General features: G+C 40.8%; 1 protein-coding gene across 1 annotated transcript in view; it reads right to left on the bottom strand.

Moving 5' to 3' along the window:
• Positions 1–260: 260 nt before the first annotated feature.
• The window catches only part of LOC128692495 (uncharacterized), a 90,702-nt gene continuing 77,649 nt past the window's right edge, over positions 261–13,313 (bottom strand). The window contains exons 12-14 of the mRNA XM_070090141.1: positions 8,528–8,778; positions 7,236–7,319; positions 261–3,937 (exon numbers count right to left, since the gene is read on the bottom strand). Coding sequence (XP_069946242.1) covers positions 2,447–3,937; positions 7,236–7,319; positions 8,528–8,778 — 1,826 coding nt within the window. The 3' untranslated portion in view covers positions 261–2,446. The remainder of the gene's footprint in view (positions 3,938–7,235; positions 7,320–8,527; positions 8,779–13,313) is intronic.

The following is a 13,313-nucleotide window of genomic DNA, read 5'->3' as shown; positions in this document are numbered from 1 at the left end:
ATATATATATATATATATATAATTATATATAATATATATATAGGAGGGGTGTTAATGTTGCAGTTTAAAAACTGTAGTGTAAAGCACCCTTCTGGCAAGACAGTGATGGAGTGAATGATGGTGAAAGTTTTTCTTTTTCGGGCCACCCTGCCTTGGTGGGAATCGGCCAGTGTGATAATAAATATAATAAAAATATATATATACACATACATAATTCGGGATCCATTTTTTCTAGGAACTGAGCATAAACACTACATTTTCTAGAGATAAATAACTATATTTGATACACTGAAGAAACAGTAATATATATATACCTATAATTCATTAAAGAATATCAAATAATTTTCTGTGTACATTAATAATAAATTATATATGTATATAATTCTTTAATTTCCTAAAACATAGTTATACATTACACATATAAGACATATACATACAATAAGTCCTTCCTTTCTGCTCTTATTCTATATTTATTGTGATATTCTTGACTTAGTTATCATGTACTCTTTGTGAATTTGTTATTTTTGCATATATTGAGAATGGCGTCTTATTAATACATATATAAATATATAACAATGTATATATATATATATATATATATATATATATATATATATATATATATATATATATATATATATATATATACATGTATATTGATAAAACACAAGCATTCATTGTAAACTTATAGAATTCTTTAATAAAGTTTAAATTTACTGCTTGTGTGTACATCAGCTACAATGTATCGGTATTCCAGTACTGTACATCATTACAATCATTGTACTCTGATTAAATTTACTGTTCATCTTGTGTGTTGAACTTATTTCCTTATATCTTTCAAAAAAAAAACTTCTTAATTATTCAATTTACACAACATAATTCATAAATTAGAAGCTTAAGTTATCACACCTTTGTTGTAAGTGTATCCAGCACAATATGTTTCATTATCCGTGTGTCAAAGACTGTATTATTGTAGTCAATATAATGCAAGACTGTATAAAAGATAAAGTATTTTATATCAGTTATACCTTACTATGTTCAATCACTATACTTCACTCTCTTCACCATCATTATGAACATTCGTAAAAAATTTTTTAACGTATCCAACATAATACATGACTCTATCTACCTTGATACATTAATGTCTTCGCAAAATACTATATCTATTTCAAGTATAAATCTAATACAATTCACCAAAATCCTAGTCATACGCTTATCAAGTGAAAAAATTATGCAATAGACCTCTGTTGCGCAGATTGAAATTTTGAAGATAGAAAGTTCCATCAGGTGACGTTAATTGCTAAATACGTCGTTGATGAACAGGTTCCAGCAACACTGTGGTTGATGTGAAGTCAGTCAGGAAGAAAACTTTGGTTAATTCCGGGTTACGCAGTGGTTACTGTGACATGTTTTGTCTACGTGGTCCCTCGATAGAGGGTTTTCAGTGCCGGTGAGAGGGCTCTTAATCCTAGGAACTGGATCAGTTGTTCTTCCCTTCCATGACTCGAACCTAATTGCCTCCCATTCCCAGACGCCATATGTCCCCTGAGGGTTTAACGCTTCCCCAATAAAAATAACAATAAAATTTTGTTGATGAGGGCTTTTGTTGGAGCCTCAGGCCACAATTGTGTTTTCTTGAGTAAGGAACTTTACCATACACACACATACACATATATAAAAACGTATACACGCTGATGCGTTACTGCTACTTATCCCCCACAAGCTGGGTAAATGGAATCGAGTGATTCTTGGCAGGTCAGCACCATAGATGGCCTCTGATACAACAGTTACTGCTGACGCCTGGTGCTGCTCCTTCCTGAAGGCAACAGAAAACGGAGATTGTCTTCCTCACAGGCAGTTAGCACCTCGCAATATCCCTTTATTTATGGTTTTTCTTGAGCGTACTTGTGATATACCTGCGAGCAGCTTCGAGGTTCTACTCCCCTCGCAGCCAGGTCTGAAGCCAGGCTTACTTGTATAACGAAGTTTAAATGAGGTTTTTACTCTGGGTGCATTATCTGGAGTGCGATTTAATATCTTAGTACTCAGAACCTCTGAGTGGATCAGTGTTCTTTGTACTAGTACTTAAACACGTATGTTTTCAGTGCTTTTATTCAGTGTTTGTTTTGTTGCTTTAGTTTTCTCTGCTACGATTCACTAGCCCGTGATGGGTTAGCTTGAATGCGTTCGTGAATGTCGCTTTAAAAGTTTAAATTCGTGTTTCCGAGTACATACTTGTCATAAACTTGAGTACATGTGTCCAAGAGCAACTGACACTCTTACACTTCAGTCAATTTATGAATCTATCACCAGTGTTCATTGTCGAACTTGCGTTAGTGTACGATCGTCGAAATAAAGAGTCTAGCATATCTGAACAGCTGAACCCAATTTATGTGGACAAGTTTTAGATATAAAAAAGCTCCCCGCATTACATATACATGTGGTCTTAACAAGCCATTTGGATTCCTTCATCATTCGCGTCGTTTCTGGGTTCTTGGGACTCGAGAGAATTCTTCAGGTTCTCACTCGTGCGGTTGTCTGTTGAGCTCTTGTGTGTCTTCACCGACTCATCAACACCTGTGGTAGATGCCGTATCTGACACAGATGAGCTCCTACTTTTGCTTTCATCGAATGATTTTCTTGGACTTTCTCTAGATTTCTTCCGAACCTCATCTGAGTTCTCGGTATTTACGCTCGAGCTCCTTATCCTTTCAGAAGAAGTCTTTCGAATGAAAGAAGTCACGCCTGCATCTGACACATTCTTGAAAGCTTCTGGCGTATTCTTGTGGATTTCGAACGACTTCCTCCAGTTATCAGGATCTCTCTTGCTAGGTAACGAAGATCTTTTTCGAAAGTCGGGAGAGTTACTGAAGGTATCAGGATCTCTCTTGCTTGGTAGCGAACACCTTTTCCGAATATCGGAAGATTTATACGCAGTGTCTGGTGCTTTTTTGAGGATCTCAGGGGAGTTTCTAACAGCCTCGGCCTGGTTCTTCTGGGTCTCAAATGAACTCCTCCAATTCTCTGGGTCTCTCTTGCATGGTAACGAAGACCGTTTTCGAAATTCGGACGAGTTACTCCAGTTATCAGAGTCCTTCTTGCTGGTTACAGACGAGCTCCTGTGGCTCTCAGAGAACCTCTTGCTCCGCTCCACAGACTTTCTGCGAGGTTCCATTGAATGCCTCCTTCTCTGCTCCACTAGAGTGGGCTTCTTATTCAAAGAAACTTTATCTTCCAACGTGAGATCTTGGACAATTGGCGACTTCCTCGATGTCCGACTAGAGGAAAGACTGCCGTTCATCAGAACTGACTTTTGTTCACTTTGTGTTTCTCGAGACATGGGAGGCGTACGTGTCGAAGCATCTGTGGGTTCAAGAACTTTCTGGGCTTCCAGTGATACACCTGATTCTCTTGAGCTGCTTCGTGAGCTGGTTGAAATCTTCGCCGGCGCTGAAATTCTCTTGTTGGACAACTGCCCGAATTCGTGGCAAACTGCTGCGGGTAGTGACAGCGGTCTGGAAACCACCGCATCTCCTCCGCTGGAACTTTCTTGAGCCACTAAAGCAGCTGAGGATATCACCACTGAAGATGTGGAAGCCACTTCATCAGTCCCTTCCTCCTGAGGCACAGTCGAACTCCTCTTGAGTTCTTTTGGGGAATTTCCAGAGGGCTTCCTGGAAGACCTTGCTGGCGATCTCCTGGAAGACCCACCGGTAGATCTTCTAGGTGACCTCTTCGGAGATACACTGGTTGATCTCCTTTGAGGTCTTTCGGGGGACTTGCTGACTGATCTTCCTTGTGGCCTATCGGGGGATCTGGGAGGTGACCTGCGACCGGTGAGCGTGAGGTCATCGCTTTGGGTCACGTCAGAGTACTCGGTGCCCGAACCTGAGTTACCGTGGCAGTGTTGGTCAGCCTTCAGCTCCCGAAGACGCTCCTGAGGAAGACAGATGAGTGAAATTATCAATACGTCGTGTGAATCTAATAACGATATTATCAATTATTGTAATATCAAGAGTAATATTTTGGATAACAACATTACTTTAAGCTGATATTTATGTAACAATTAACATTACCAGCACTACTAGTGTTAGTGTGAGTGTCACAACTACTGCTAGTCTTGCTACAATTATTGCTACTATCACTATTACTATTACCACTATTACTACTACCACTATTACTATTACCACAATTACTACCACTATTACTGCTACTACCACCACCGATACTACTCTTATTACTATCATTATCAAACCATTAAATATAGCAGCACCACCACAGCAGTTATTACTGAAACCAAAACTTCTTCTAGAAGCTATACTGCTAGCTATACTGCTGCTATACTGCTAGCTATACTGCTAGCTATACTGCTAGCTATATTGCTAGCTATACCGCTAGCTATACCGCTAGCTATACTGCTAGCTATACTGCTAGCTATACTGCTAGCTATACTGCTAGCTATACTGCTGCTATACTGCTAGCTATACTGCTAGCTATACTGCTAGCTATACTGCTAGCTATATTGCTAGCTATACCGCTAGCTATACTGCTAGCTATACTGCTAGCTATACTGCTAGCTATACTGCTAGCTATACTGCTAGTTATGCTGGTAGCTATGCTGGTAGCTATACTGCTAGCTATACTGCTAGCTATACTGCTAGTTATGCTGCTAGCTATGCTGCTAGTTATGCTGGTAGCTATACTGCTAGCTATACTGCTAGCTATGCTGTTAGTTATGCTAGTAGCTATGCTGGTAGCTATACTGCTAGCTATACTGCTAGCTATACTGCTAGCTATGTTGCTAGTTATGCTGGTAGCTATACTGCTAGCTATAGTGCTAGCTATACCGCTAGCTATACTGCTAGCTATACCGCTAGCTATACCGTTAGCTATGCTGCTAGTTATGCTGCTAGTTATGCTGCTAGTTATGCTGCTAGTTATGCTAGTAGCTATGCTGGTAGCTATACTGCTAGTTATACTGCTAGCTATACTGCTAGTTATGCTGTTAGTTATGCTGGTAGCTATGCTGGTAGCTATACTGCTAGCTATACTGCTAGCTATACTGCTAGCTATGCTGCTAGTTATGCTGGTAGCTATACTGCTAGCTTTACTGCTAGCTATACTGCTAGCTATACCGCTAGCTATACTGCTAGCTATACCGTTAGCTATGCTGCTAGTTATGCTCCTAGTTATGCTGCTAGTTATGCTGGTAGCTATGCTGCTAGTTATGCTGCTATGCTGGTAGCTATGCTGCTAGATATGCTGCTAGTTATAGCTATGCTATGCTGTAGCTATGCTGCTAGTTATGCTGCTAGTTATGCTGGTAGCTATGCTGCTAGTTATGCTGCTAGTTATGCTGGTAGCTATGCTACTAGTTATGCTGCTAGTTATGCTGCTAGTTATGCTGGTAGCTGTGCTGCTAGTTATGCTGCTAGTTATGCTGGTAGTTATGCTGCTAGTTATGTTGCTAGTTATGCTGGTAGCTATGCTGCTAGTTATGTTGCTAGTTATGCTGATAGCTATGCTGCTAGTTATGCTGCTAGTTATGCTGCTAGTTATGCTGCTAGTTATGCTGATAGCTATGCTGCTAGTTATGCTGGTAGCTGTGCTGCTAGTTATGCTGCTAGTTATGCTGGTAGCTATGCTGCTAGTTATGCTGCTAGTTATGCTGCTAGTTATGCTGCTAGTTATGCTGGTAGCTATGCTGCTAGTTATGCTGCCAGTTATGCTGCTAGTTATGCTGGTAGCTATGCTGCTAGTTATGCTGCTAGTTATGCTGGTAGCTATGCTGGTAGTTATGCTGCTAGTTATGCTGCTAGTTATGCTGCTAGTTATGCTGCTAGTTATGCTGGTAGCTATGCTGCTAGTTATGCTGGTAGCTGTGCTGCTAGTTATGCTGCTAGTTATGCTGGTAGCTATGCTGCTAGTTATGCTGCTAGTTATGCTGCTAGTTATGCTGCTAGTTATGCTGGTAGCTATGCTGCTAGTTATGCTGCTAGTTATGCTGCTAGTTATGCTGCTAGTTATGCTGGTAGCTATGCTGCTAGTTATGCTGCTAGTTATGCTGGTAGCTATGCTGGTAGTTATGCTGCTAGTTATGCTGCTAGTTATGCTGCTAGTTATGCTGCTAGTTATGCTGGTAGTTATGCTGCTAGCTATGCTGCTAGTTATGCTGCTAGTTATGCTGCTAGTTATGCTGCTAGTTATGCTGGTAGCTATGCTGCTAGTTATGCTGCTAGTTATGCTGGTAGTTATGCTGCTAGCTATGCTGCTAGCTATGCTGCTAGTTATGCTGCTAGTTATGCTGCTAGTTATGCTGGTAGCTATGCTGCTAGTTATGCTGGTAGTTATGCTGGTAGCTGTGCTGCTAGTTATGCTGCTAGTTATGCTGGTAGTTATGCTGGTAGTTATGCTGCTAGTTATGTTGGTAGCTATGCTGCTAGTTATGTTGCTAGTTATGCTGATAGCTATGCTGCTAGTTATGCTGCTAGTTATGCTGCTACTTATGCTGGTAGCTATGCTGCTAGTTATGCTGCTAGTTATGCTGCTAGTTATGCTGGTAGCTATGCTGCTAGTTATGCTGCTAGTTATGCTGCTAGTTATGCTGCTAGTTATGCTGCTAGCTACAATAGCACTATTATATCTACTTTATTATTCATATTTCTAGCACATCTACTAAACTACTAGTGGTGCCGTAAATGAATAAAATATATGATAAATAATAATAATAATAATAATAATAATAATAATAATAATAATAATAATAATAAGAATATTATTATTATTATTATTATTATTATTATTATTATTATTATTATTATTATTATTATTAATGACATTATGGTTTAATAATTAAAGAAAAAGTATAAAAGAAACAGCATCAACAACAACAACAACAACAACAACAACAACAACATAAACAACATCAACAACAACAACGACATAAACAACAACAACAACAACAACATAAACAACAACAACAACAACAACAACAACAACAACAACAACAACGACAAAAATAATAATAATAATAATAATTTCGTTCAACAAACTAATATAAGAAGTAATAATTATTTAAAATACTTCAGAATTTTTCTTAATCAATTTGGTTTTGTTTTAATAAAAAAAATCGACTCAGTTTTTACTTTATTTTGATTTCAGTTTCTTCTCAGTTTAATATTTTATGTGTGCATAGTGTACGTGGAGGTACGTGGACGTGGGTGTACGTAACGTACCTTGAGCTGTTGGGTGCTGCTCTTGGTCAGGCTGGAGGAGGAACGAGGTGACTCGATAGTCACTGTAGTTCCTCGTACCTTAACCTGAAGCAACGTAAACAACTATCACTCACAGCACCTCTGGGGGGGGAGGAACTCTCACGACGATAACTATCATAATACTATTATCTCACACTAATTATCATCATAAATTCATACCGTTATTAATTATTATTTACAAAAAATTATTTTGTTTTATTTCTCTGCTATAAAGGCTTTGTCATAGAAAACGGAGATTTTTTAGGAAAATTTAAGGGGTAACTCGTATTTCTTTTTTTTGTGGGGGAGAAACTCTGTGTTAGTTGTATCTCAGTGGGAATGTATTGACATAGAGTATATACACGGAGATAGCCGTGTGCCTCCCCGTGTATATACACTGACTGGTGTATATCTCTCAGTGTATATACATCGAGAACTGTCTATCTCAAGCTTGTATGAACACCGAGGTGTATATCTAAGAATTATACCAATGACAGGTAGATATCTTTCACGGTGTATACAGTGAGAAGTATATATATTCCTTAGTGTATATATATACAAACATACCCAGAGTTTACTTTAATATATATTTAAGAAAGAGACCTAGTCCTAATGACCCACATGTATTCCAAAATATTATTATTATATTTACAAGACAGCGATAAACCCGTAAGGAATATGCACCTCCATAAACTCCTCCTTCAATGGGTGTGGTGGGGGGAGTGCCTTTATGCAACTTAAGGGCTCTTGATCCAAGAAGTGAGAGTTCTCGTGCTTTCTATGGATCAGTATTTGATTGCCTTCCACACCCCCAGGTGCTGGATGATCCTGCCAGGTTTAGCTCTTCTCCATGAATATAATAATAATAATAATAATAATAATAATAATAATAATAATAATAATAAAAATTAAAATAATAATAACTCACGAAATCGTAATAACACGATTAACACGATTGCCATATTTTAAAATTCCACCCGTCCCGTGGTTTGTTAATAATAATAATAATAATAATAATAATAATAATAATAATAATAATAATAATAATAATAATAATATAATTATAATAATTAATAATAATTATTGTTATTATTTCTCTTTCTGTTCTCACTTCCCTCTACCCTCCCCTCTCCATCCCTCCACTTTTCCCCTACTTCCCCACAACTCCCTTCCAAACCAACAATAACAGCAAGAGAATGTAGTTGTGAAGGCTCGATCCGCCGTACCCAAATGCTAACCAGAAACTCGTAAAATATTCCACCACGTTAAATCACCTTTGGAGATCCAGCGATGCGAGCCTTGACGTTGGATGGGGAGACAGCGATCTTGGGGAGCTGGGGTTGCTCTGTTGGGGAGGTGAGGAGGAGGGAGGAAGCTGAAGAGGCTGCTAGAGGGGTGGAGAAGGCTCTACCTCCTGTCCCCCCGTGATCCACGTCCTCCCTGGCCCTCCTGGAGGAGTTTTCCTTGCAGGAGCGAGAGCGTTGCTTTACGGGGGTGCTGGTGTTCGACCCGCTGAAGTTGCAACCTGAAGCGACCATTGATTTACTTGAATAAAATTTCATACAATTGCAGTAGTGTGAGGCTACGTTGTTGTATGAGAGTGTTACTTAATGGGAACACCTGCAGTGTGTTGCTTAGTGTGAGGCTACGTTGTTGTATGAGAGTTACATAGTGGGAACAACTGCAGTGTGTTGCTTAGTGTGAGGCTACGTTGTTGTATGAGAGAGTTACATAGTGGGAACAACTGCAGTGTGTTGCTTAGTGTGAGGCAACGTTGTTGTATGAGAGAGTTACATAGTGGGAACACCTGCAGTGTGTTGCTTAGTGTGAGGCTACGTTGTTGTATGAGAGAGTTACATAGTGGGAACACCTGCAGTATGTTGCTTAGTGTGAGGCTACGTTGTTGTATGAGAGAGTTACATAGTGGGAACACCTGCAGTGTGTTGCTTAGTGTGAGGCTACGTTGTTGTATGAGAGAGTTACATAATGGGAACACCTGCAGTGTGTTGCTTAGTGTGAGGCTACGTTGTTGTATGAGAGAGTTACATAGTGGGAACACCTGCAGTATGTTGCTTAGTGTGAGGCTACGTTGTTGTATGAGAGAGTTACATAGTGGGAACACCTGCAGTATGTTGCTTAGTGTGAGGCTACGTTGTTGTATGAGAGAGTTACATAGTGGGAACACCTGCAGTATGTTGCTTAGTGTGAGGCTACGTTGTTGTATGAGAGAGTTACATAGTGGGAACACCTGCAGTATGTTGCTTAGTGTGAGGCTACGTTGTTGTATGAGAGAGTTACATAGTGGGAACACATGCAGTATGTTGCTTAGTGTGAGGCTACGTTGTTGTATGAGAGAGTTACATAGTGGGAACACCTGCAGTATGTTGCTTAGTGTGAGGCTACGTTGTTGTATGAGAGAGTTACATAGTGGGAACACCTGCAGTGTGTTGCTTAGTGTGAGGCTACGTTGTTGTATGAGAGAGTTACATAGTGGGAACACCTGCAGTGTTGCTTAGTGTGAGGCTACGTTGTTGTATGAGAGAGTTACATAGTGGGAACACCTGCAGTGTGTTGCTTAGTGTGAGGCTACGTTGTTGTATGAGAGAGTTACATAGTGGGAACACCTGCAGTATGTTGCTTAGTGTGAGGCTACGTTGTTGTATGAGAGAGTTACATAATGGGAACACCTGCAGTATGTTCCTAAGTGTGAGGCTGCGTTGTTGTATGAGAGAGTTACATAGTGGGAACACCTGCAGTGTGTTGCTTAGTGTGAGGCTACGTTGTTGTATGAGAGAGTTACATAGTGGGAACACCTGCAGTGTTGCTTAGTGTGAGGCTACGTTGTTGTATGAGAGAGTTACATAGTGGGAACACCTGCAGTGTGTTGCTTAGTGTGAGGCTACGTTGTTGTATGAGAGAGTTACATAGTGGGAACACCTGCAGTATGTTGCTTAGTGTGAGGCTACGTTGTTGTATGAGAGAGTTACATAGTGGGAACACCTGCAGTATGTTGCTTAGTGTGAGGCTACGTTGTTGTATGAGAGAGTTACATAGTGGGAACACCTGCAGTGTGTTGCTTAGTGTGAGGCTACGTTGTTGTATGAGAGAGTTACATAGTGGGAACACCTGCAGTATGTTGCTTAGTGTGAGGCTACGTTGTTGTATGAGAGAGTTACATAGTGGGAACACCTGCAAGGTGTTGCTTAGTGTGAGGCTACGTTGTTGTATGAGAGAGTTACATAGTGGGAACACCTGCAGTATGTTGCTTAGTGTGAGGCTACGTTGTTGTATGAGAGAGTTACATAGTGGGAACACCTGCAGTGTGTTGCTTAGTGTGAGGCTACGTTGTTGTATGAGAGAGTTACATAGTGGGAACACCTGCAGTATGTTGCTTAGTGTGAGGCTACGTTGTTGTATGAGAGAGTTACATAGTGGGAACACCTGCAGTATGTTGCTTAGTGTGAGGCTACGTTGTTGTATGAGAGAGTTACATAGTGGGAACACCTGCAATGTGTTGCTTAGTGTTAGGCTACGTTGTTGTATGAGAGAGTTACATAGTGGGAACACCTGCAGTATGTTGCTTAGTGTGAGGCTACGTTGTTGTATGAGAGAGTTACATAGTGGGAACACCTGCAGTATGTTGCTTAGTGTGAGGCTACGTTGTTATATGAGAGAGTTACATAGTGGGAACACCTGCAGTATGTTGCTTAGTGTGAGGCTACGTTGTTGTATGAGAGAGTTACATAGTGGGAACACCTGCAGTATGTTGCTTAGTGTGAGGCTACGTTGTTGTATGAGAATTATATAGTGGGAACACATGCAGTGTGTTGCTTAGTGTGAGGCTACGTTGTTGTATGAGAGAGTTACATAGTGGGAACACCTGCAGTATGTTGCTTAGTGTGAGGCTACGTTGTTGTATGAGAGAGTTACATAATGGGAACACCTGCAGTGTGTTGCTTAGTGTGAGGCTACGTTGTTGTATGAGAGAGTTACATAATGGGAACACCTGCAGTGTGTTGCTTAGTGTTAGGCTACGTTGTTGTATGAGAGAGTTACATAGTGGGAACACCTGCAATGTGTTGCTTAGTGTTAGGCTACGTTGTTGTATGAGAGAGTTACATAGTGGGAACACCTGCAGTGTGTTGCTTAGTGTGAGGCTACGTTGTTGTATGAGAGAGTTACATAGTGGGAACACATGCAGTGTGTTGCTTGGTGTGAGGCTACGTTGTTGTATGAGAGAGTTACATAGTGGGAACACCTGCAATATGTTGCTTAGTGTGAGGCTACGTTGTTGTATGAGAGAGTTACATAGTGGGAACACCTGCAGTATGTTGTTTAGTGTGAGGCTACGTTGTTGTATGAGAGAGTTACATAGTGGGAACACATGCAGTATGTTGCTTAGTGTGAGGCTACGTTGTTGTATGAGAGAGTTACATAGTGGGAACACCTGCAGTATGTTGCTTAGTGTGAGGCTACGTTGTTGTATGAGAGAGTTACATAGTGGGAACACCTGCAGTGTGTTGCTTAGTGTGAGGCTACGTTGTTGTATGAGAGAGTTACATAGTGGGAACACCTGCAGTGTTGCTTAGTGTGAGGCTACGTTGTTGTATGAGAGAGTTACATAGTGGGAACACCTGCAGTGTGTTGCTTAGTGTGAGGCTACGTTGTTGTATGAGAGAGTTACATAGTGGGAACACCTGCAGTATGTTGCTTAGTGTGAGGCTACGTTGTTGTATGAGAGAGTTACATAGTGGGAACACCTGCAGTATGTTGCTTAGTGTGAGGCTACGTTGTTGTATGAGAGAGTTACATAGTGGGAACACCTGCAGTGTGTTGCTTAGTGTGAGGCTACGTTGTTGTATGAGAGAGTTACATAGTGGGAACACCTGCAGTGTTGCTTAGTGTGAGGCTACGTTGTTGTATGAGAGAGTTACATAGTGGGAACACCTGCAGTGTGTTGCTTAGTGTGAGGCTACGTTGTTGTATGAGAGAGTTACATAGTGGGAACACCTGCAGTATGTTGCTTAGTGTGAGGCTACGTTGTTGTATGAGAGAGTTACATAGTGGGAACACCTGCAGTATGTTGCTTAGTGTGAGGCTACGTTGTTGTATGAGAGAGTTACATAGTGGGAACACCTGCAGTGTGTTGCTTAGTGTGAGGCTACGTTGTTGTATGAGAGAGTTACATAGTGGGAACACCTGCAGTATGTTGCTTAGTGTGAGGCTACGTTGTTGTATGAGAGAGTTACATAGTGGGAACACCTGCAAGGTGTTGCTTAGTGTGAGGCTACGTTGTTGTATGAGAGAGTTACATAGTGGGAACACCTGCAGTATGTTGCTTAGTGTGAGGCTACGTTGTTGTATGAGAGAGTTACATAGTGGGAACACCTGCAGTGTGTTGCTTAGTGTGAGGCTACGTTGTTGTATGAGAGAGTTACATAGTGGGAACACCTGCAGTATGTTGCTTAGTGTGAGGCTACGTTGTTGTATGAGAGAGTTACATAGTGGGAACACCTGCAGTATGTTGCTTAGTGTGAGGCTACGTTGTTGTATGAGAGAGTTACATAGTGGGAACACCTGCAATGTGTTGCTTAGTGTTAGGCTACGTTGTTGTATGAGAGAGTTACATAGTGGGAACACCTGCAGTATGTTGCTTAGTGTGAGGCTACGTTGTTGTATGAGAGAGTTACATAGTGGGAACACCTGCAGTATGTTGCTTAGTGTGAGGCTACGTTGTTATATGAGAGAGTTACATAGTGGGAACACCTGCAGTATGTTGCTTAGTGTGAGGCTACGTTGTTGTATGAGAGAGTTACATAGTGGGAACACCTGCAGTATGTTGCTTAGTGTGAGGCTACGTTGTTGTATGAGAATTATATAGTGGGAACACATGCAGTGTGTTGCTTAGTGTGAGGCTACGTTGTTGTATGAGAGAGTTACATAATGGGAACACCTGCAGTGTGTTGCTTAGTGTGAGGCTACGTTGTTGTATGAGAGAGTTACATAATGGGAACACCTGCAGTGTGTTGCTTAGTGTGAGGCTACGTTGTTGTATGAGAG

Source organism: Cherax quadricarinatus, chromosome 30, assembly GCF_038502225.1.
Source record: "Cherax quadricarinatus isolate ZL_2023a chromosome 30, ASM3850222v1, whole genome shotgun sequence".
NCBI lineage: Eukaryota > Metazoa > Arthropoda > Malacostraca > Decapoda > Parastacidae > Cherax > Cherax quadricarinatus.
Note: the sequence above shows the minus strand (reverse complement) of the source record. Positions and strands in the feature narration are given on the sequence as shown.